Source organism: Plasmodium gonderi (assembly GCF_002157705.1).
Source record: "Plasmodium gonderi DNA, contig: Chr11, whole genome shotgun sequence".
Taxonomy (NCBI): Eukaryota; Apicomplexa; class Aconoidasida; order Haemosporida; family Plasmodiidae; genus Plasmodium; species Plasmodium gonderi.
This window is the reverse complement of record NW_021628936.1, coordinates 1,298,488-1,324,205: the sequence shown is the minus strand read 5'-3', so window position 1 is coordinate 1,324,205 and position 25,718 is coordinate 1,298,488. Positions and strand designations below refer to the sequence as shown.

Below are 25,718 nucleotides of genomic sequence, written 5' to 3'. Positions count from 1 at the left end.
GCTGTACAAAACACTACGAAACTTTATTTCTAACAGGAAGATTGATGTTCAGGGTACAGAGACTACCATCACACCAGTGTAATTTTCATTTCCTCAACCGACCCTGTATCGTTAAATTTATAATAAAAAAAAAAAAAAAAAAAAAAAAAAAAAAAAAAAAAAAAAAAAAAAACGTAGGAGGATATACTTTAAGCAGACAATCTCATGTACATAATTTCACGCAGCGCTGTTTATGTAAAAATGCACATGCATATTTTAACGGACACATAAAACATGGCTTAGTTATTTTTGAAACCCAACAGCAGGTGTGGTAGGGACACCTGATGGACTCTCCTTAAAAGGTTGTGTGTGTGTGTGTGTGTGTGTGTTGGGTGGGAGGGTTACATTTGCTTTACCAAATCAGCGGGAAAAAAAAAAAAAAGAAGCAAAACATAAAAATATACATATATAGGTATGTACAGATGCATATACGTGTGTATAGATACACATGTACACGTATTTATACGTATACATAAACAGACCTAAACAGTGCAAGAGAGAGGGGTTAGGACATGTAACATCTCTAGCACCAACTTGGGGAAAAGATGAAAAAGGAATGGTTTTGCTTCATCAAGCCTCTTTATATCTCCCCCTCCTGCTCACAGACCTCACTGTATATATTTGTGCACGTCAAATTTAACTGAACCCGAATCATGCACAATTACATTTAGTAATACAGGAAAATTGTTAAATTTTTCATCTGTCACGATTTTCATCTGTCTGATAAACTCCTCCCTGTTATCAACATATCGACCATAACCACCATGTGATGTTACATAATTTTCATACTTGCTAAAATGATAAAGAGCGGAAGGATTTTGTAGATAGAAATAGATATCATGATTCTCCATCTGAGTGAAATTCATTTTTTTTGTTTGGAAATCTCTATCCCCATATATACCATTATTATTAAAAATAATGAGTACAACTTTTAGCTTTAAGCGACATATTGTTTCAACTTCGTTTGACGTAAAACCAAAGGAAGAATCTCCTAAAATTGAGAAAACGACATTTTTTGGATTATTTAAAGCTGCACATATAGCTGCATTCATTGATACACCCATCATTCCATTTATTTGAGGTATTACAAAATTATATGGCCCCAATTTTGGTAAATATAATATTCCTAAGTGTAGGGTTATCGACCCCTCATTTGTGATTATAACTCTTTTTTTTATTTCTTTCGTGAGAAACTTATTTTTCTTTTTTTCTCCTACTTTTCCCATAACGTAGTTTGTCTTATCCTGTTTTATCTGCTTCACATGCACATCTTTTGAACTTCCTTTTTCTTCATCCTCTGAACTGCTGTCACTAAGGTCGCAATCATTTTGTGGCACATCTTGGTCTGAATCGAAGAAGAAATTCCTACATGTTGGTACATCACAAGCAAGGCGATTAGTCCCCTTGCTCACGACATCTTGTGTATCACATCTTAACATATCATCGTGATTAGATATGCACATGTTAAATACCCAATTTCGATCGACATATTTCAAATAATTAATGAAATACTTTTTGTACTCAGATGGAATATCATTCCGTGCAAATAAGTATTCTATCAGAAAATGTCTAATTATAAGTATGGCCTCTTCCATAGTAAAATTTTCAGCGGAAAAATGTTTAGTTGCCACTTGGGTGCAAATTTTATGTATATTCTTTTGTTTAGCTTCTCCAATGGCTGTCAACCACATCATCCTATCTTCCACATTCACAGTAATGTTTTCTTTTTTAAGTGAAAAATAAATTCTTTTCATAATTTTGTTCAAATCAGTAAAGAAAAAGTGGTTGCACGTGGAGCCCATATCGTGTTCATACGTACCGTGTTCACGTATGTCACGTTCATGTGTGTCATGTTTTAAATCAACACATAACATATTTTCCTTTTTGCAATTTGGAAATTTTCCAAAATTAAAATAAAAATTATATACAGTCCCGAAGGAAAAACAGAAATCAATATTTTCAAAGAGGTATGATTTACACTGATTTGCATTATACATATAATTTTCTTTAATGAAACATTTGGCCATTGTACTTGTATATATAGGTATTTTCAAAAGGAGAGATAATTTTAACACATACTTAACACCATAATTACAATTAGTTCCTAAAAATATAACTCCTTTTTTGTTACACTCATAAATTCTGAGTACAGATTCTAGTAACTCCTTGAATGACTTTTCTTCCTGTGCAGACGATTCTGTCATACAACTGGGTTCTACATTTAGCGAAAGGTGATACATCTGTGCGTATTTATTAGCCAATTTTAGCAACTCAATTGCTTTATCTATGGTTACTTTTTTCTCAATTAACTTATAATTCAGATTTATATAAACTGGAGATTTTGTTCTCATACAGATTCGAACAGAATCGTAAAGATGCTGGATGAATGAATCTAATGAATCTACCTGATATACCTTTGCACATATTTCCTTGCATTTTTTTAGAAAATTAAATTGTGGAAAATATTGAAAATTGTGATATTTTTCAAATTCTGTCAGATTGGTGTCTATAAAATTTTCAAAACATATGTAGATAATTGGGAAGCGGTTTATCATAGCATTGTACAATCCTGGTAATGTATTTACAAATGCTGGACCTGAACATGTTAATATAATTCCTATTTTTTTTTTGTCCTTGTTCAGATCAAAATAATTCACATAATTACAACTCAAGGATGCATTGATTTCATTTCGAAAACTTATGTAGTAAATGCCGTTTTTGATAAAACTGTAAATCATTTTATTAACTGGTATTCCATACAACCCGTATATGTAATCATCCAAATGAAATTTTTTTAAAGCTAATGCCATCACATCGAATATGCTGAATTCATCTTTTCTCATATTTTCAACCCCTTCTGTTACTTTTCTTCGAGATAATTTCCCTGTGTCAGTTTTTAGAAAATTGTTAACAAAGTAAATATTCTTTGGAATTTTAAAATCTGCTAAATTCTTTTTCATGTAATGGATTAATTCCTCTCTCAGTTGGAAGTGCATCAAATTTAAATTTCTTGACATTTCAACATTGAATTCGTGATCAACTATAGGCTTTCTTTCACTCAGATTGAAAGAGTCACCAATGCAGGTAGAACCATGAGTAGTGATTACTAACGAGTTAGAAACCTTCGTCTCAATCGTTTTTGCACATTCGGTTGTATCTCCTCTTGGAGAAGCATCAGATAATATCCCTTTGTGATCCAAAATGACAGCAGTACTGATGATTTCACCATATACTTCATCAGGTAATGAAAAGGTTAAACAATCTGCTACAAGAGGATGATCCCTCAACACATTATCTATTTCATTTGGTATAATTTTTTCTCCTCCTCTATTTATTATTTCCTTAATTCGTCCCGAAATGAATAGAAAATTTTCTGCATCTACGTAACCTACATCTCCAGTCTTAAAAAAGGGAACAGATTCTCCTATTACCAAAAATTTATTCCTCCCCATGTAATGAGTTTTTTCTTCTACAGTATTTATATACACACATATATTATCATTATCCTTCATTTCTTTATATCCATACATAATATTTTTTCCATTTATACAAATTTCTCCTAACTCGTTTTCATCACAAATTTTTTTTTTCTCATGATTGTATATTACAACTCCTACATTTGGAATTCCAACACTTTTATACTTTTTACAAATTTGTACATTATTTTCATCAATAAAAATAAATTTATTTGCACTTACTTGATGACATGCTTCTGTCATTCCATATGCTTGTAACACATTTGTCTCAAATTTTTTTTCAATTTCTTTTTCTAGTTGTTCATCCAACTGTGAACTTGAAGTTCTGATGAATCGTAACTTGTGCTTTACCTTAACTCCGTTTACAAAATAATCGCTCTCATATCGTATAAGCAATATTTTCAAAATGGTAGGAACAGCTGAAAAATATGTTATGTTATAATGCACTACATTAGACCAGAACTCCGATGCACTGAAAGAGTGGCCTACTTGAAAAAGCACATTTCCTTTGGAATATAAGATTGGCATTAATACTCCTATAAGTCCATGTACATGATACAATGGCATTACTACAACTGTGTTGTCTTCTTTGTTGATTCCATATGAGCTTGTAATATTTACAATGCTTGTTTTAATATTTCTATTTGTCAGCTGAACTATTTTTACTTTGCTAGTCGTGCCCGAGGTGTGTAAATGAAGACAGAAATCATCCTTTTCTTTTTTCGCTAGTTTGTTTTCACCATTTTGGGCATTCTTTTCTGCTATTTTTTTATCATGAGTTTGGTTAACTACAGTAGGGTTATACAAAGTATAGGTAAAATGTGGCTTTTCTCTATTTTTTTTAATTTTAATTACTCCAATGTTGTACTCCTCACCTAGCTCTTCAATTGATTTACACACACATTTGTAATAGCTATGTTTCTTTTTAATCGAAGAATAGTTTAAGTTATTTTCATCATAGTCATGTATAATTATATATTTGCAATTGTTTACTAAGTAACTCACATACTCTTCCTTCTTTAAATTGGTGTTCAAAGGGAGGCATATATTTTTATTATAATTTACTCCCAAAAAGCAGACTACATATTCAATGCTGTTAAAAAGGAGTATAGATATTTCTTCTCCAGGTTGTACATTTATACTTTTAAAGAAACTTATCAATCTTTCTATTTCTTCATTTACTTCTTCATATGAAAACTTCTGCTTCTCTGTATTCAAGTCGACAATGTACCTTTCCTTCACATTTTCTAGATGTAAGAAGGTCCTAAGGCTGTTATCTTCGTTCATGTTCGTTTTTTGTGTTCTCTATGGATTCAGTGGCAAAGGGACGCACAACAAAATTTTCTTTCCTGTGCTTCGGTATGCAGCTAGTCCTTCTACACTTCTCAGTGTCTCTAACTGGGACACTAGTTTCTGCTTTTTTACCTTATTTGTCGCTTCTTTACCCAATTTATCACTTCTTTACCTTATTTGTCGCTTCTTTACCCAATTTATCACTTCTTTACCTTATTTGTCGCTTCTTTACCCAATTTATCACTTCTTTACCTTATTTGTCGCTTCTTTACCTAATTTATCACTTCTTTACCTAATTTATCACTTCTTTACCTAATTTATCACTTCTTTACCTAATTTATCACTTCTTTTCCTAATTTATCACTTCTTTACCTAATTTATCACTTCTTTACCTAATTTATCACTTCTTTACCTTATTTATTCACCCATTCGCACGTGCATCCATCCACTCATGTTACCTCTCTACTTTATCTAATAGTTTGTTCCCAGTTTGCTGTGTGGGTTAAAAGGCAGCTTTGAGCTTTTGTCCCAAGTGGATACTGAAGATTTGGAGATTTTCCCTGCGTGGGGAATTTTTTTCATATTTTCATTTATGGTGTGAGAAGGGTTACAATTACAGTGACAGTTGCAGTTACGGGTGAGCAAAAAATTTTTGAAAAACATATATATTTGATGTACCTCATAATCAATTGCACATTGGCAATCCAAATGATACATTAGTCACATGTGTAAAATATATTTCGCTGAATACACTTGTACAATGTGTCGTTTTCAAAATCTTCTCGCTTTGCCACCTCCCAACAAAACCCTTGTGATAATATCACATCTCAACCCATTTGATAATTCTTCAATGAACGAAAAATTTGCTTTTATTCAGCCCCCCTCCCTTTCGCCATATTCATATTACTCTCGTTCGTATCCGTTTCTACTCTCTAAATATTTTTTTGTATATACATTTATTTTCATCAGTTTTATTTATATCTCTTTTTTTTTTTTTCTTTTTCTTTTGGGATGGGGGCAAAGTGCATATCATCTGCAGATATATAGTGGAATATATTTTTTTCTCCATAGTAAACTTTTACAATGGTGTGAAAAAAAAAATTGGCATCCCACCCAAACCTGCAATGATTATTATTGTGAGATATCCTCCTCTCCTCGTCTACATTTTTTAGAAAGTTGGAAATGAGAAAAATGGAAAAATTGTTGCTTGAATTTTTCTCCTCCTCCTGGTAGTTTTTTTTTTTTTTTTTTTTTTTTTTTTTTTTGAATTAAATTTTGGCTACCCTATACCAACAACCAGGAGAAATACGTCTCTTACGAAGGAGTAAAAATATGCTTCATACCACGTCAGATGTTCCTTCTAAAATGAAAAAACGTATTTTCTTGAAGACTTTGCTTAACATGGAGAGGCGATTCTTTTTCAACAGACCCACGAAGGGACAAGTGAATAAGATTGTACACGAGTATTTTTATTTAGACCAAAAAATGGACAAAGTGGTTTGTCATAGCGAGTTAGATAAGCTGCTACAGGTTGAGCAGCAAGGAGAGCAGCAAATTTCGCAAGAAACAAAAGGGCAGTGCTCTAATTTGGAGGATAATCACAATAAAGGGAAGAAATGGGGAGAAGAAAACAAACACATGAACGACAAAAATGTAGATCACAGAGTGAAGGAGGAAATTTCACCAAGTGAGGAAGAAATATTTCTAAGTGAAAAGCTAAAAGATGCAGTTAATAATTACATAGGCAATTATGTACATAGCAGTAAATGCTTTACACACTTATGCGTATTTTATATATATAACAATGAGAAAAAGAAATTTTTGGACTTAATGAAAAATTTCTCAAAGTACTGTTTTGGGTACGAAGATCTGTTTATACTTTTTTATTTAATATGTAAAATAAACTACAAAAATGAGGATATTCTTCAGAATATTTTAAACGTTTTTGAGATTTACTACTACAAAATTGACAGCACTTTTTCTTATCCTATATCAGAATTATTTTTTGCTCCTCACACCAATTTAAACACAGCCTTAAATTCCTTGCCGCTCATCTACAAAATCAAACTGCTTAATGCAGACAGGTGTTTCAACGAATGGGGTAAAAATTTTTGGTGCACGTACAAGATTGGCCAAGGAGGGGGAGAACCGGCAGCAGTGTACAAGGGCAAGGGGATGCAAAAAAGTGGAGAAACTGCAGGAAATGGAAAAAGCGAAAAAACTGCAGAAAATGCAGAAAATGCAGGAAATGGAAAAAGCGAAAAAATTGGAAAGATTGGAAAAATCGAAAATTTCGCGGAAGGGGACACACAAACTGACAGGGCGGAACCCCAGCAAGGGAGGAGGAGAAAGGAGCATGCAGTAGGGGTAGACGATAGTGAGGTGGCAAATATTCTTGAAAATTTGCAAGATGTTGATATGGAAAATTACGAAAAGGATGTTTCAAAAGAAAGCGTAAAGTTTATTAATTTAAATGTAAAACGTGAGAAGCAGAAAATGAAAATGAGGGAAATGAAGTTTAAAGGACTCAAATTAAAGTCTACTCTACTAACTCAGATAAAAAAACATGTGGAAAAAATGAAAGATATAAAAACCAAAGGGGGTGAATTAACAGAGGAAAAAAAAATGTTCGAAATAAAAGAAATACTCACCATTTTTATTCATGATAAGGAATTGGCACATAAAAATATGTACATAAAAGACATGATTGAAGATGTTATAAAATGCATAACGAACTATGGGAACACTCCAATATTGTGTAAGAATATGCTAACCTTTTTAGTATTCATGGATACACAAAAGTATCACGCGAATAAGAAATTAAATAAGGCAATCGAATTCACACTAGCTGCCCATATCGGAAGCATGGATGGTTTGTCTGAACAAACAATATATGATTTTATAAATGAAAAGACCAACATGGAAGAACATAATGGAAGCGTTTCTCACACATATGATGTGCTACATTTCTTGTATAATCAAGATTATACATATAACTTTAACTTGTATGATGAAAATATTTTTTATGAAAATAAATTTAATAACGTAACAAAGAGGTTATTAAAAAATTTTTTTTTTCTTGTCAGCTACATGTTAAGATTGTCATTTTTAAAGTTACCCATTTTGAAGTCTTATTTAAACTCTTTTGATTTTTTTTTTGCCATATTTATAAAGAATGAAAACATTTCTTCTTTTTTCCACATTGCACACATTTCTTTTATTTGCGAAAGTTTTGTCCAACAAAAAATTATTGATTTAAATATAACGAAGAAATTGATGCATATAGTCCATCATGAAGTCCAGAATTTTTTAAATTATTTTCAAGATGGAAAAATGAACACTCACGAGTATCAGTGCGTTAATAAGCGAGGAGAGAAAAATGCACATATTTCAGAAAGCCAAAGTAGCACAGAAAATTTAATCTCCGAATATTCTTACATTCTTTTCCTTAATGATATTCTCACAATACTTCACTTTCTTCATTTTTTCAACTTGAATCTTGAGAAGTTGCACACACAACTGTTCACAATATGTCTGGGAAATTTGATATATTTAAACGATACACAAAAATTAATACTCTTTAACTGCATTGAAGGGATAAAAAAAAGGACACCCAGTAGTTTCTACAAACCCATATTGAATTATTTCATGTATGAAAAAAATTTAGATTTTTTTTTGGCTCGTAATAAAAATATTCAAAAGGATTCCTTAGGTTTGTTGTTAATTAATTAGGGGGCTAAACTTTGTTAAGAGAAGCTTAATGCACAAGTGAAGTGATCAATGAAGAAGTACTAAATGTAAGATGTCTGATTAATTGGATGCACAAAATAAAAACATGTGACTAGAGAAAGATATATCATTAAAAATAATGTGCATAAAGAAACAAAAAAAAAAAGAAAAAAAAATTAAACAAAAAAAAAAGGGTACAACAATAGGGCGTAAACGGGTGACAAGTGTGATATAAAAAATTGGTGAAAAAAGGAGGATATTAAAAAAAAAAAAAAAAACAGAACAAAACAGAACAAAACAGAACAAAACAGAACAAAACAAAACAAACAAAACATATCAATATCTGCATCTATATCCATATGCCAACTTTTTCAAATGTCATTATTTCCTCCCTGAATGAGGTAAAAAACGATGGAATCTCCAACCCTTAAATAAAAATCGTGATAAATATAGTCATGTTGTAACCCTTCTCTTTTTAAAAAGGTAAATACTGGATCCAATTTATTTTCAATTATGAAATAATTTCCCCATAGGATATAACTTCGTCGGCCTAGTTTTCCTGGTGAGACAGCAGGGTCGAGATGGGGAGATGTAATCAGTGATGTGGAAGCGGAACTATAGATATCGAAGCGGAAGCAGAACTATAGAAATCGAAGTGGAAATAACTGTGGTCGTGGAAGGAGTGAACCTGTTAAGGCACCTCGGGGCAGCATGATATTTTTTCATCCCGCTGTTCCATTGTCTGCACTTGGAAGATAAAGATTTACCTGGGCGAATAGCCTTATAGGTGGATTTCATAACGGTAACATCAATTCCAGAATAAATGGTTTTCACATGCTTTAAATATGGGAGAAAACACTCTGAAGAAACCAAATTATTTTCTTTAATTAACATTTTGTATTCTTCCTTGTTGTACCACAACTGATCATCGAAGCTGTTACTGTAGGTGATATATTTGCTCATTTTATTTTCCATAAAACTGATTGAAGTGAAATCAACATTGCCAATAAAATTATATATATTTATCGGTATGCATATGTAATCATTTGCACACACGTCATTACATAAAATATGGGAAACATTAATGTCATCTCCATTATTATATGAAATATCTTTATGTATTTCTATCCTTCTCGACACATTATTTCTAAGTACATTGAAGTTGTAATATACATAATAGTAGCTCTTCTTCTGGTCATGCATATACTTGTACTTGTACCCAAATCGGTTGTTGTAACCTATGCAGCTCTTTTCCATCTGCAAAAAATGGAGTGTCATAAATTATGTACTCTAAATTTGGCACTCTAAATTAGGCACGCTAAATTTGGCACTCTAAATTAGGCACGCTAAATTAGGCACGCTAAATTAGGCACGCTAAGTTAGGCACGCTAAATTAGGCACGCTAAATTACACACACATATACGCATGCCTGTGATTTGACGTGCCTTTTCATGCACGTAAAAGAAAACAAACGTGCATAGCATATTAACTAGGGATATCCCTCCAATGAAGGATCTACACATGAAAACATAGTTGGAATATATTTTCAAATGTTCATATGCAAACAGTATATCCCATAACACAAATTTACTCTCTCGATTGACAGAATGTAAAAACACTTTTTTCACCTTCGCAAGGAGAATACAATCAAGTCGGAAAGAGGGATTATCTGTATACAAGTATTCGTATTTGTAGAAAAAATTAAAAGGCGTGAAGTAACCCATGTACGCACGTTTAAATTTTGAAAATATTTTTAAGCATATATAGTCCAAAAAATCACTAACGAAAATGTAGACAATGGAACATGTCTTTTGAAATTCTAATAAATCGGTACAATTCATAAATGATAAAATATTTTGTAAAATTTTTTTTTGTTTAATTAATTTTGAAAAATATATAGCACCATTTTGGTATTTTTCACAAGTTTTATCTTCTTCTTTTTTTAATTTTTGCAAATTGCTTATATTCAATTGAAGAGAGTTTCTTTCTTTCTTCTTTTTCTTTTGAAGAAAAGTAATATCTGGTGGTAATTTCAACTTCATAGAGTTGAACGAAGATACTGTTGTTTGCTCACTATGATCTATCAGTCTGTCATGTATCATATTTTTTCCTTCACTTTTAGATTCACTCTGTAATTCCGATTTGTCTTCCTCTACTATGGTTCTCTCTGCACCGTTGACAATGCGTGTATTTTCATTTTCCCATGGAAATATTTTTTTCCTTTTTTCTAAACTATTTTCTTTTCTTCGTAACATGGTACCTTTCATCTGGTCTATATTTTTCAATTTTGAATATTTTTCCTCACTATTATGAACTCTAGAAATGTCGCCTGGTTCCTTTTTTTTTTTATTTTTCTTCTTCTTTTTCAAATTTGGGTCCCTTCTCCTTTGGTTATACGCATGGAATCTTTCCTCTGCGTTGTAGAAACAGCCATATTCTAGTTCAAAATGCCTTTTCTCGTTTTCGTCGTCACTTCGACTTTCACTTCGACTTTCACTTCGACTTTCACTCTGACTTTCATTCCAACTTTCATTCCAGCTTTCATTCCAACTTTCATTCCAACTTTCACCCCGATTTTCACCCAGATTGTTACTGTAACTAGACCCATCATTATCAATGTGGTCATCATACCTACATGACTCTGTTTTTTTTTCTCTCTGTTTACTTTTCTCAGTTCCTTTTTCCCCTATCCTTTTTATACGCACACGTGCGCACTTGCTATGTGTGTGTGTTTTGCCATTTCTGAAATTTATTTTAACAAACGTCTTGTCTGCATCGGTTACGCCTTTATCTCTATGTCTGTTCTGATCTGGCATAACCTTATTTTTACGCGTCTCATCATTTTCTTCACATGTATCGTAGGCTTCAAATATTTCCTTATTGAAGTTGTTTAGCTCCTTTTCATTTAAGTGACAAATATATATGTTATTCCTAATATCAAGATTATGTTTTTTCTTAATTTTATTTTTTATCTTTTTGTACATAATAAATTGTCTTTGCTTGTTTTCCGAAATTTTATTCCCCATTATGCATAGTTATATGTGCTACATGTGCATGGTTATCTTAATATGCTGCACTTTGTACAGTGCGAATATTTTGACTCTTCCGTTTTTCGATTTTCTATCTCTTTCTTTTTTTCGCTTCTCTATCTCTTTCGTTTTTCACTTCTCTATCTCTTTCGTTTTTCACTTCTCTATCTCTTTCTTTTTTTCGCTTCTCTATCTCTTTCGTTTTTCACTTCTCTATCTCTTTCGTTTTTCGCTTTTTTATCTCTTTCGTTTTTCGCTTTTTTATCTCTTTCTTTTTTCGCCTCTCTATCTCTTTGTTTATTTTTATTATTTTATTTCTTTTAAGACCTTGTGTTATACACAACACAGGGTATGATTCATGTAGGGAGAAGGAATGAGAATGCAATATTTTATGAACAGAGGAAGAGGTGAACAATACTACACAATTTTGCCCCTTTGTCATGCAATCCACCCGAGGAGTTCCCTTGAGTAGTAAGGTAGCAGAAGGTCTGGAATTAATGATGGAGCAATTGCTTGGAGAGGTGGTAATGAGTGGGGAGTTTACATCCATAAAACTTGCTACTCTCAAGCACGTAATCTCCTTTTTTTTTTTTTTTTTTTTCTTGTGTGAGTGCTAAGTGAAGGGTTAACTGCTATGGTAGTTTTTCATTTCATTTATTTATTTTTATTATTTTATTTTTTTTTTATTATTTCCCTTTGTTCAACTTATGCTTATGCCATTTTTTAATTCTTAATGTGTACTCAATTGCAAATTAATGTTTACACAATTGCAAATTAATGTTTACACAATTGCAAATTAATGTTTACACAATTGCAAATTAATGTTTACACAATTGCATATTGATGTGTACTCATTTGCAAATTAATGTGTACTCATTTGCAAATTAATGTGTACTCTTTTTACATTTTGATGTTTTTTTATGCGTACATAAAAAAAAAAAAAAAAAAAAAAAAAAACGCCTGAACGTGCATGTATTTATCATATATATTCCACGTGAATATTAAAAAAAAAATATTTTTTAATAATTTTTCATAAAAAATAAAATAATAAAACAAATAACATAACGTTTCGAAAAGGAGTTTAAAAAGAAATGAAACAAAATTGATATTTCATAGTGGGGGCCAATACATGGGGAAGAAAAAGAAAAATTATACAGTGTGTCTTTGGAAATGCTAAAATTAACGTGGGTCTTGCAAAAAAAACATTCCCTACACTAAACATGTGTGGAGAATGGAACCACAAAAAATATGCGTGGAAGCTTGTGGTGAAATTGTCACGTTCTGATGTTAACCAACGCCGTATGTGCCATATGCTAAGTAAAACAGATGAAACATCACTAATACAAAATAAAATAAATGAGCATGTCATCTTCTCGTTCACTTAACTGATTTCACATTTTTCGGCAAGTTTTTTATGATTGCCTGGTATATTTGGTGTATATTTTGGGAGGGGGAAGGTGACCAATGGTCATAATTAAAATACGGAAAATTGTGATTCACCAAAAAATAATCAAGCATGAAGAGAAATTTCTTCTTTACATTTCCTTTAATGTATTTAAAATTACTCATAAAATGAGCAATGCACAGCACGCAAGTGAGAACGCTTAGGGATTTTTCCTTTTGTATAATTTTTCCCTTGACCTGGAAATTCTTCCACCTCTTGTCATTCTTGCCATGACTCCTCTTCTCCTCGCTGCTTACCTTATCAAATGTTGTCAGATCTGTTATGTCAAAAAATAAGCCACAAATTATGCTTAATAAATATTTTTTATATTGTTTACGTTTTGGTATAAAAATAGGACTCTTCTTTTTAAGGCTAATTTTGATAGAAAGTAAGCAATAATATATACTAAAAAAGGAGTTAATTATATCCACAAGTGTATGGGTATTATTCAATTCGTCATAAATTTTTACGTCTATATTTTTCTTCCACGGTACATGTAACTCTTTACGCATTTTTCTATCCCAAGTATCATCTTCATATCTGTTACTACATATTAGTGTACATGACCCATACAACTTGTTTATGAATTCACAAATTTTTAAACACACTTCTCCATTTTTGCCATTGTTATGTATATGTAAGTCCACTTTTTTGTTGCACACCTTGTAGCTTACTTCACATAGAAATTTTATTAACAGTTCATAAAAAAAATTACACAAATAATTTACATTTTCATGTATACATTCCTCAGTTAAATGCATCTTATGACATTTAATTTGTGTTAATTTGTGGATCTCCTTTTTCTTCTTATTCAATGGGGTGTTTTCTCTCATTCGCTCTTCTACCTCTACACGCATGCCTTTAATAGCAGCACTGTCAATGGATGTGAGAAATTTAAACTTATTTTTGCACTCCCCAGATTGGAAATTACTCTGTTCATAAGTAAACATTTCGCTATTCTTCAGATAGACAATTTCTGCATTGCTGTATTTGCAATCTGGAATGACTTGGCATTGAAGAGGTAGTAGTCCTTCTTCCAATCTTGATACACAACTAAGTTGTTTCCATTTTTCCACGTTTATGAGTTTTAACTTAGGAAGAATGGTATTTAAAGTGCCATCTAAAATGTGCAAAAATACATGTACGTGTGCATAATATCCAATATAAAAATAAGATATTAACATAAAAAAAATGAAATGGAAGTAAAAAACATTCGAATAATTTACATTCAAAAATTTAAGTAATTTTACAAAATGAAAATATAACGAATTATTTAACATAGTTAAAGAATTTTTATTCTTAAAGTTCACAAATGTATAACAAGACTTAAAAATGTGCTTAATAAATGTATGATCAGAAAAAAAAAAACTATCACATGTATGAAATGATTTAAATAAGTTGGGTAAAAAAATATTCACTCTTTTAAATATTTTATTTTTAAAAAAATAAATATATAATAATGAATGCTTCTCATTTATAGCATTTTTACAAATTATTAATCCATTTTTTAAAAAAATGGATTTTTCAAAAAAGTATTTCAAAATTATCATAACTAGGATGATGAAATAATTCATAATGTCTCTACCTACATGGATCAACATATACAAAATTGCATCTTCGTAACTTTGATTCTTTTTTGCTATCTCAGAATACCTCTTGTACAGGATATGAAGCGTACACTCCCTCAATGGAAATGATGAATAGGAACAAGAGCCCTCATGATGGCATCTCTCCTGAGACCACCATAATTCTTCAAAGGAATACATTTTCAAAAGTGTGACAAAAAAAAAAAAATCACGAATGTGATTCTTAAATATTTCAAGGAAAAAAATTAGTGCCTTCCTCCAATTCAGCAAATGCAAAACATATGCCAGTTTGAACAACATGAAACACATTTTCTTTTCTCTTCCTAAGCTGTGGTTCTTCCACCACATGGTTTGATCTCTTCTAAGATGACGTAAGAACTCGATACATAATTTAGCGTTCTTTCTGTTAAGTAATCCTCCCTGTTTTGCTTTCCATCTTTTGGATGTCATTGAATATTTCACAAATTCGTTAAATAAGTTATTAATATTTTTTAAATCATTTTTTTGTTTATCACTGCCCAAAATTTCATCACTATAGGGGTAGTAGTACAGCAACATGTTCTGCAAATTAAGAATATTTTTTTTCATTATAATTTGTTTATCATTTTTCCTTTTATTATTGTCGTTCTTCATAACATCCTTGTTCTCAGTTTTTTTCCCCTGCCCATATTTGGCTCCTCCTCTTCCTCCTCCTGTTGTTGTTGTTCTTCTTCTTCTGCCAAAGCAGTTTTGATTTCTTTGACATCCCTGGTTTAGACAAAACATTTTTTCATAATAGTACCTCTCTTTACACAAAAAATAAAAAATTTTCACAGAAGTGTATGTGTCTATATTTTTAAAAAAAATGGGAACGCGACTTTCTCCTTTACCTTTCATACATGAATGTTTATTCATTAAGCGATTGTACTCCATCAAGAAGTTGTTAACATGAAGGATGTATATTTTCTTTTCCTTTTTTCTAAATTTATCTTTCATTCGTTTTTTTACCTTATCTTGTTCATGCAGAGCACTATCATTTTGTACAGAAAATTGTGTAGAATAAAGTGTTTTAGTTACATCTTTCGTGCTTTTTTCGCTTATCCCTCGATGGCCCGTTTTATCAAATGGGAAGCTTTCCTCCTTGAAACAGACACCATACCTATCATTCTTAACAGTGTACCAGTTGTTCATATAACATTTCGATTCATTATGATCGATTTCTTTTTCCTTCCATACCTTTTCATCGAAGCTGAGCAAAATATTGGATCCATTTCGTCCGTGCTTGATGGCATCACTCCCCTTTTCTACCTCTCCTTTTATGTAATTGATGTATTCAGATAGATAATTAAAATTTGAAAACTTTTTTATATACAATTTCAAATCTGTACTTGCACTACTGGATGAGTGGTAATATAATGAAAATAATATATCCATCAGTAAGATATCATTATTTATAATATATTCATTCCATTTTTGAAAAAATTTCATCTCTTTATTTCCTACTATTTTAACTATTCCTGTTTGATTGTTCTCTTCCTTTTGCTGTTTCGAGATATGAACAAATGTATTCAGAAGTAGACAATACCTCACAAGGTGATGATTATTCATTTCATTTTTTCTTTTGCAATTTTGATGAATAAAAAATAAAATAATTTCCCTTTTAAATAATTTAAAAAATAATTTATATAAAAAAAGACACTCATAAATTTGTCGATAATCATTTAGGTTTATTATGTACACTCCTTCAAGTACTTTTTGATAAAAATATAACCTTTCACTGTACATCAAAAATTCATGTACTGACATCTGCTCTTTTATTATACCCTTGCTGTAATTATCACTTCCAATATATTTTTTTAAAAGTTTTCTCATATGAACCATTTTGATTGTCTTTCTATATTGCACTATTGCATCATCTTCCCCAATGTCATCATTTCGATTCATAAATGAAACATTCTTTTCCCTCTCTTTCTGATATTCCAAATGTGTAAGAAACATATTGCCTCTACGATTACAATATTCTTTTTTTGGTAAAAAATGACGATTAACACATTGGGACAATTTCATTATCTCTTCCTTTTTGCACATCCCTAAGGCACTTTTCAGATTTTCCTTCATTTCTACATTCATACCTTTCTTTCTATGTAAGAATGAACGTTTGAATTGTTCATACAATTTGCGTATTTTGTGTTTTTTCTCCTTTCGATACATATAAAGCGTGAAAAAAAACAGGATCACGTTTTTTCGGGTCTTCTCAAGAGTGATACGTTCATTGCATTCAAAAAAAAGTTCCTTCGTAGTTAGATGTCTGGGATGTTTATGTTGTGCTATTTCTTTGTGAGTCCATTTAGATTGAATTCTTCCTATCTTTGAACCCCGCTTCATTGCGAAAATTAAATTTTCAAGCGTTTCAAGCGTTTCAAGCGTTTCAGAAGTGTGAGACGTTTCAAGCGTTTCAGACGTGTGAGACGTTTCAAGCGCTTCAAACCTTTCAAATGCATTCTTGTTAACCGATGAAGAGCCCCCTTGATAACATTTTCTACTCGGAATGAACCAATTATCTGCTTTCATAGAGGAACCCATATATGTATAAATAACATTAATATGATTTGTTCTTCTATTTGAACTCTCATTATACGTTTTGCTTCCTACTAAAATTTCTTCACTTGATAAATGTCCTCCACATGGTGTAACACTAATAATTCCCCTCTCTGATTTTGCCACTTCGTGTGTTCTTATTGACCCACCTATGCTTTGTACATTTCCCATTTCTGCATGAACGTGGACAGGTGAATTATTTTTCTCATTTGCGCGAAATTTGCGGGAGATGTGACTTTTGTCTGGTATGTACGTTGGAAAATTCGTAAAGCAGTTATTTTCTCTGTGTGTAAAACTCGTGATGGCAATTTCAACATAGAAAAAAAAATAAAAATAGTATAAAAATTGGAATAACAAAAGGTCGTTATTTAAAATGAACGCAACACAAGTAGCAATGTCGACATCTTCACTAAAAAGATTTATATCGTTGTGAAATGTATGATCCTCAACCTTAGCAGAAAATACCTCCTGCATAATAAGTACACAAAATACATGTCTATACTTAACAATTACACTGTTCATACGTCTATACAACTGCTTTACTTTTCTCATATTTAAATGAAAATAAGGAAAATTCATTTGTACATAAATAGTATTGAAGAATCTCACACCATATATGTAATTTTTATCTGTAAGAAGATTCAACTTGTCTGCTTTTATCCTTTGGGATAGAGAAAATAAATTTCTTATATTTGTTTTTACCACTTGTATATTTTTTAATAATACTTCATTTATTTTATCGATAAAAAGATTCGATGAATCCAATTGTATTAAATCTTTCTCTAAGGTAAATAAAAAATTTGCATCTAAGGATTTCTTTCTATAGCTTAAATCATTGTAAAAATAGTTCATGTAGAATTGTATCATACAAAATGACGATTCCTTCAAGTTTGTCAATTTTTCAATTTCACGTGTGAGACATTTTGATAATCCAAAATTGTCTTCCAGGTGTATTTCGCATATATAAAAACGTAGTCCTCCTTCTTCTTCTACTTCTTCTACTTCTTCTACTTCTTCTACTTCTTCTACTTCTTCTACTTGTACTTCCTCTCCTTCCTCTCGATTCTCCAATTTCTCTTGCTTCCCCCACTTCTGCTCAACATTCTGGGGCGACAAAAACACATCATTCATGTTTTGAGCGAAATAAAAATCCTCCTCCATCTTCCGGTTCAAGTATAACAAGCACAGCTTCTTTTTCCATTTAACTGAATCGATTATCTTGTCTTCTGAAAAATACTTTTCATACAAAATTCTCTTATCCCCTTTCTTATTTTCTATATCTTCTCTTTTCCCTGATTTGGCATGTGTCAAATTATCAAAATGGTTCTCGCCTTTCAGAGGGGTGTAACTACCAGAACTATCCTCTTTGTAAAATGATGTAGAATTCACTTCACTAAGACAACTTACTTTCATAATATCTTTGTCTTTTTTTTTACTGAAAGTATCTGCAGTTTCTTTAGATCTATAAAAGGTGGCATGATCTTCCATCCTTCCTTCGCTGTCTATTTGATTCATCGAACCCATATGGAGAACCATCATTTCTTCTATTTCGATACTTTTAACATTAATCAAGAATATTTTTTTACTCTTAAATTTACACATAATATTTTCTGCTTCATCAAAATTGTTTATTACAAATGATAAGCATTTTTTATTTTCTTCATTCGTTTCATCTTTCATTTTTTTTTCAATGAATTCTCGTACCGTTTTTATATCTTTTCTCAAATGGAGAAGATCCATTTGTTCGTTATTCCTACACGATTCATTGTTACAAGCAACAGAATAGTCATTCGCAAAGATCAACAGTGGATTGAATTGCTCAAAAAGAATAAAGTAATTTTTATTTATCTTATAACACACGTTTACATTCGGCTTTAGGGGAAGAGAAAAATTTTTAAATATTGCTAAAATTTCTTTTAACAGGGTAGTAAAATAAATATTATTCAAAAAAAAATTTTTGTAAAAGCGAAATGATGAATTAAAATCTACGTGACTTTTCTGTGAGGTGAAGTTACTATTTTTTGTCTCCTTATCATCAACCGGTATATCATCCCTTCTATTATACTGTTGAACTGTGGTTTTTCCATTTTTGATTTTAAAAAAAAACAAGTAAAATATATAAACAGAGGAATGATAAAAAACCAATGTATTTATTACCTTCTCCCTGTGACTTAGCCACAAACGCCCGTTTTTTCTAAGACTTAAAATGATGGGAATTTTATTCTTTCCTTTAGTATTACAAAAAACAGACTTGTAATAATTTGTGTTTTCTTTTTTTCCAATATTTTTAAAATTTATTTGATTTTTTGCAAGGGCATCTTCTATATTCATAATAACATTAAACGTTTTGCATGTGACTAAAATTACTCCTCGTGCAATTTCTATGTGATTAATTGGACCGTTTGTCTTATTGATTAGCAGTATGTTCGATTCGATTCCTAGTTTCATTTTTTTTTTTTTTAAAATGAAACATGACAACACTCCACTCTGATCTCCAACAAAGAGGTAAAACCTTTTACTCTTTCTGCTTTTTCCATCACATGTACCTTTGTCATTTTTTATTAGGTAGTTTATACTCGTTATGGCAACTTGATGAAATTTGGTACGTAATTTAATTGCACTCTCTTGTTTTCCACTCTTATTGCCTTGTTCTTTCTCCTTTGTTACGTTTTTATCGTATAAGACAAAAATGTTGCCTTTATCAGTTCCAATAATTAAAAGGTTAAGGAAATCCACAAGACATATCTGCAAAGCGGGTGAAAAGGGGAAATTTTTCATGCAAAATGGTCTGTGCGATTTGGACGTACAAATATGTTCAGAGAAACAAAAAAAAAATATACATACCTATACATACATATACATACATATACATACACCTACATACACCTACATACACCTACATACACCTACATACACATACATACACACACATACATACACATTTTTGCGCAGAATTCTTCAAAAATAGAATCCGCATGGGAATCATTTGCTTTCCATATCTAACCTTCGTTACGATTCCAGATGTAGGGGTCCTAATTATGTCTTGAAAAATTAGCGGAGCAAATAAACAGCATGCATTTTTCTTAAAAAGAAATATCCTCCCATTTGTTGAACCAACATAAACAAAACCTTTGCTTATACATAAAGAAAAAAAATATAAATTTTCATTTTTTTTTTTTTCCTTGTATACGTTTAATTTATGTAACAAAGCAAAAGTTTTCATTTTTTCATTTCTGATTTTTACATTTTAAAAAAAAAAAAAAAAAAATTGTCTAATTGGGAAATATATGGTTTTCTCTCGCTTTGGATTCATATTTACTTTTTGTTATGTACTCACAAACTGATCTTTCTTCATATTTTCTGTATCCATCACGTTCCTTATACTTTTTGCAGCAATAACACACTTCTATTAAAGTGATATAAAATTTCACAATTTCCTACTAAACCTTTATATCTACCCTGCTTTTATATATATTATACTCATACTCGTAAAAAATATAGCATATGATTTAGTCTCATTCAGCGTTCCACACATGGTTGAAAGTCGTATAAAAAACAGGGCTTATCTTTTTACTTTATTAAATTATTTTCCAATCATAAAATAGCGTAATGTAATAAGTTCTATCCATGAAATATAATATATTTTTTTTTTTTTTCTTTTCTTCTTCTGAAGCGTGGGAAATCGGTGGGAGTGGGGTGAAATAAACTTCAACAACCCTTATTTGGTTTTGACGTTCTTAGCACATTTTGCTTTACCTTTGCCTTGAACTTGAGGCTTGGGAATTCTCCTTTTTTTTTTTTTTTTTTTTTTTTTTTTTATTTAATTTTACTCTATTTTTTTCCCTTTTTTCACATTTTTGTAAAAACTGGACGCATTGTCGTTATTCAATATAAACTCATATAAATATGTCACGTATGAACCAGTACATAACTATATGCACTAATGCTATAATTTTTTTTTTTTTTTTTTTTTTTTATGCATAAGTTTCCTAAACTTTCGTTTTTACTAAAAAAATGGGAATAAAAAAAAAAAAAAAAAAAAAAAAAAAAAAAGGAAATCAGCCTAAGCAAGAAAATGATTAAATAATAAAAAAAAGAAAAATGATTTTGTAACAAGTGCAAAATGACTTGTTCAAACTGATATAACAAAATATGCCCAGTTTGAATATAAATAAATTATGAAATCTACAATGTGAATATTTTACAAGCAATTTAAAATTTTCCCCTCCATTGAGAATACTTTATTTTTTTTTTTTTTTTTCATTTCTCTTTTTCGATGTGCGTGTATATATATATATATATATATATATGTATAAATACGTACTTATATAAATATGTACATATCTATTTATCCACCCGTAAGTGAGATATTCATTTTGGTAACTTGCGTTTAAAGTGGAAAAAGTCAAGTTATTTGGTTAAGAAAAAAAGGAACTAAACAGAGACCTATCCCAAGGGACGTGAATAGTTGCATAAAACAGATGATTGTACACACAATAGTTAAATTCATGAATGAATTCAAATTATAATTCACGCAAATAGATGTTTCGTTATAGAGAAGAAATGTCCGCACAATAATGTATCCATTCCTCACCCCCTCCCACGCCTTCTCTCCTTCTCATCTTAAAACATTGTGCAGTATTTTTTTATTTTTTTGGAACATAATTGTTATGCACAAATATTATGTAGGTTTAAACCAAGCCATAAACAACCAAGCAGTTCCAAATATAGAGAACTCTAATCCCTAGCGCTAACACAAAACAAATAATACACAAAATTTGATATATACATACCAACTTTAATCACTTCAAAATGGATTTTCAAAACCGAGTCGGACACAAAACAGGCAGTGGAATGCCACTGACAAGGGAAGACATAAATCAGGAAAGAAGAGAAAAACTGAAGCAGTTGGCATTAGAAAATATCGATATAACCAAAGATCCATATATTCTGAAAAACAATGTAGGTATGTATGAATGTAAATTATGCTTAACTTTACATAACAATGAAAGCTCATATCTCTGCCATACCCAAGGTAAAAAACATCAAATGAATTTGGGGCAAAGATTACTTAAAGAAAAAAATGAAATGACGAATATTAAGCTAAACAAAGCTACACCTGAACCAAGAAAAATTGTTAAAATTGGGAAGCCAAGATATGATGTAACCAAAGTTAAAAATAAAAGAAATAAACTTGGAATTCTTTTTGAATTATCCTTTCCAAATATTAAAGAAAATACCAAACCGAAATTCCGTTTTATGTCATCATTTGAACAAAAGGTTGAACCACCTGATAAAAAATATCAGTATTTGCTATTTGCTGCAGAGCCATATGAAACTATCGCTTTTAAAATACCAAATTTAGATATTGATGAAACACAAGATTTCTACTATAAATGGTTTGAGAAAAAAAAAATATTTGTCATGCAAATTCATTTTCAGAATCCTCTCGAACATAACCGATCAAGAAGGAGACGCACGTATTTACCAAATAATATTAAGTGGTGATATTATGGCATCAATTCGATGATGATTTTTCTGATTATATAGGTGTATCGAAAACAGTTTTCCCGCTGTGTATACGGTGTGTGTGTGCGTCTTTGTCTTTGTAGATAAGCTTATGCCCACCCCTCCCACTCTCTATTGTGGCATAACATTTGTTTATCTATAAAAATTTACTTTTCAAGAGATACTCAAATATAATTCATTTTCTGTACAAACTTTTAAAGGCATTTTTTTTTTTTTGTTATGTATATAAGATTTAAAAATTATGTCAAAATGTTAGAAGCTGTAAAAAAAATTTTTTTTTTTTTTTTTTTTTTTTTTTTTTTTTTTTTCTCTTTTTTATATAATGAAAATTGATGAAACAAATTATTGAAAAAATAAAATATAAAAAATGTGTGAAGGTTAAACTATATATAATGAGCACACATATATATAAGATTCTCAATTAGGGCTATTCATCTCATATTTTTTTTTTTTTTTTTTTTTTTTTTTTTTTTTTTTTTCTTTTGTGTGCACACAATAACAATCTTTCAAATTACGCATTCATTGCATATTCGTTGTTTTTATGCATTTTTTGCATTTTTTTTTTTTTTACAACTCATTAATTAAAAGTCCTTAAAAAAGATATAAACAAACAGTGAGTGACAGAAGCAAACGCTAATATAAGGTGAACTGTCCCCTCCTGTGATAATAATAAAAACAAACGTGTAAGCCACTTTGGGAATATTCATGCGCCTGGGCATCCCATATGCATGCATAATGATTCCGGAAGAAAGTAAAAAAGCTTAATAAGCCACAACCACAACGTAAATATAAATATGTATAAATAAATATGTATAAATATATATACATGCATGCATATGTGTACACTGGCTAATCGTTACTTCTCCTCTTATGTCAACTTCTTAAAACAAGGAAATACCTAGTGCTATTACTACAAAGATATACATTAAACTAGAGGCTACAGAATTAGCCATTAATAATTTAGCAGCGTCTTTACAAGCAGCAATGTCTTTTTTAACTATGCTTTCATTAAATTGATTGAGGTAATCCTTTCTAGTTTTTTTTTTCTTTTTCGAATCGTTGACTTTTCCGCTAGTCTTTGCAACTTTTGCATTACCACTTTGTAAGTTTCCATTTGTCTCCCTCTTCTTATCACCTTTAGCTAATATTTCTTCCTGTGCACCCTTCAAACATTTTCCAAGGAAATCATCCAATTTTGAAACGGAGAATTCATCTTCACTCACTTTGTCTAATGTGATGAAATGCTTCGTGGTGTCAATATTACTCTCATAAATTGCTTGACACACATATGTAGGAATACTTGAATCATTATCATTTCTAATTATTTTTGACTGTATCGGAGTAATAGCCGCAGTTTTCCCTAAATCTTTTTTTTCTAATAAACTTTGCACGTTGTAATGAATAGTTAAATCTCCTTTTGCTTCTTCCACATTGCTATGCGTTTCATCTTTTTGTTTAGTTGCATAAAACACTGTACTGAGGCTAGCAACGTCATCCTCATTTTCATATTTATGAAATCGAAAATGTAGAGATATGGAACCGAAAGAAAAATTATCATTTTTGATGTTGATGTATGTGTTGTAAAGTTGAAATAATTCTTGCATATAAAGAGTAAACTTAGGGGGTTGGGTGCTATATAGATTAACTAAAGCACTCATTTTATTATTTAGAGTTACATTAGAACTTTGTTCTTGTAACATAGAGAGTACTACAGTGGGAGAGGAAACATTGTCAGCATTATCACTATCTTCTTTTATATCCTTATTGGAGGGATCATCTAGAACTGCGTTTGCCATGCGCTTTCCCTCTTCCTGTAATAATTCTGAAGGAATAGCTGATTCTCCCGCTTCTCTTTTTAATCGTGATTCGTCTTCTTTATGGCTTGTTCCGTGGTGTATGTCTCTTTTTTTTTCTTCTTCCTCTAGTTCCTCCAAACTTAGTGTAACTTCATTTTTTGACAAATTGTTATTATTCAATGTGGCGCTAATGTCATTTTTCCCTTTTTTGTGTTGCAGATACTGCTGTTGTTCAATGCTGGAATTTTGTTTCACATACTTTGATATTTGTTCATTGTAAACATATCCATGATCAGAACGTGCCAGTAATACTGAGTTCAAAAAAAAATATGTAAGGAACAAGAATGGGAAATAACATGTCTTGGCCATTTTTTAAATTTAAAAATATTATTTGTACAAGGGAACAGTATTGTTATTATAACAATAGTTTTAAAAATTTAATTAAAAACAGGAAAGAAATGATTAAATATATATTAAAAAAAAAATATATATTTTTCCAAATCGATGATGGAAAATTTTATGTTGTAATAAAAGTTGTTATTCAAAAGATCTACATGGAGAAATTAATTTCATTTAAGAATGTAAAATTATTTTGAGAAGTAATAAAATAAAATTGTTAAAATTTTAAGGGGCACTAATAATAGATTAATCCAATTTAACCTTTTTTATTTTATTTTACTTTTTTTTTTTTTTTTTTTTTCTTTAAATATTAAGTGCTCTCTCTTTTAATTTCCTTATTCAAAATGGCTATATAAGAAATTGCAGCCGTTATTTTTTTTTATGTTTTTGCCACAAAATGGCTACTGGGGCTGTCTACAGAGAGAGTACAATAATAATCACATGATCACACCTGTCAGTGTGTGTATATTGATATGATAAATTATACTCTTTATCATTCTTTGATACAACGTTGTTCGGTTATTTGGTTGCTTGGTTGCTTTTAATCTGTCGTTCGACCGTTTGGCTGTATGCCTATTTGGCTAGCCAGCTAGCAGCCTTTTTTTTTTTTTTTTTTTTTTTTTTATTGTGCACAATACGGCATAGTTAAACGGGAAAAAAAGCTTTCACAATTTACGAGAATCCCCCAGAAATTTTTTAGCAGCAGCTAAAAGAGGGAAGAAAAAACAAAAAAAAAAATAAGAACTACTTTTATATATTCGAAAAAGAACAGGAAAAATGAAAAACGAAAACGTTAATTTACTCATTTCTGAAAAAACTTT

At 30.7% G+C, this 25,718-nt stretch overlaps 6 protein-coding genes across 6 annotated transcripts; 2 read left to right on the top strand and 4 right to left on the bottom strand.

Moving 5' to 3' along the window:
- Positions 1–647: 647 nt before the first annotated feature.
- Positions 648–4,802, bottom strand: PGO_112860 (acyl-CoA synthetase; the record flags this gene model as incomplete). The annotated part of the gene is made up of 1 exon (XM_028688620.1): positions 648–4,802. The coding sequence occupies one exon, from the start codon at positions 4,800–4,802 to the stop codon at positions 648–650; it is 4,155 nt and encodes a 1,384-aa protein (XP_028544421.1).
- Positions 4,803–6,173: 1,371 nt separating this feature from the next.
- PGO_112850 (hypothetical protein, conserved) lies at positions 6,174–8,540 on the top strand (the record flags this gene model as incomplete). Its single annotated transcript, XM_028688619.1, has 1 exon — positions 6,174–8,540. One exon carries the CDS (start codon positions 6,174–6,176, stop codon positions 8,538–8,540), a length of 2,367 nt encoding a protein of 788 aa, XP_028544420.1.
- Positions 8,541–8,908: 368 nt separating this feature from the next.
- On the bottom strand, positions 8,909–11,563 carry PGO_112840 (hypothetical protein, conserved; the record flags this gene model as incomplete). Its single annotated transcript, XM_028688618.1, has 3 exons — positions 8,909–9,096; positions 9,305–9,794; positions 10,166–11,563. The coding sequence occupies 3 exons, from the start codon at positions 11,561–11,563 to the stop codon at positions 8,909–8,911; spliced, it is 2,076 nt and encodes a 691-aa protein (XP_028544419.1).
- Positions 11,564–12,943: 1,380 nt separating this feature from the next.
- On the bottom strand, positions 12,944–20,396 carry PGO_112830 (hypothetical protein, conserved; the record flags this gene model as incomplete). Its single annotated transcript, XM_028688617.1, has 2 exons — positions 12,944–19,918; positions 20,178–20,396. 2 exons carry the CDS (start codon positions 20,394–20,396, stop codon positions 12,944–12,946), a joined length of 7,194 nt encoding a protein of 2,397 aa, XP_028544418.1.
- A 1,589-nt stretch (positions 20,397–21,985) lies between these two features.
- Positions 21,986–22,681, top strand: PGO_112820 (splicing factor 3a subunit; the record flags this gene model as incomplete). Its single annotated transcript, XM_028688616.1, has 1 exon — positions 21,986–22,681. The coding sequence occupies one exon, from the start codon at positions 21,986–21,988 to the stop codon at positions 22,679–22,681; it is 696 nt and encodes a 231-aa protein (XP_028544417.1).
- A 902-nt stretch (positions 22,682–23,583) lies between these two features.
- Positions 23,584–24,867, bottom strand: PGO_112810 (hypothetical protein, conserved; the record flags this gene model as incomplete). Its single annotated transcript, XM_028688615.1, has 1 exon — positions 23,584–24,867. One exon carries the CDS (start codon positions 24,865–24,867, stop codon positions 23,584–23,586), a length of 1,284 nt encoding a protein of 427 aa, XP_028544416.1.
- Between the last annotated feature and the right edge of the window lie 851 nt (positions 24,868–25,718).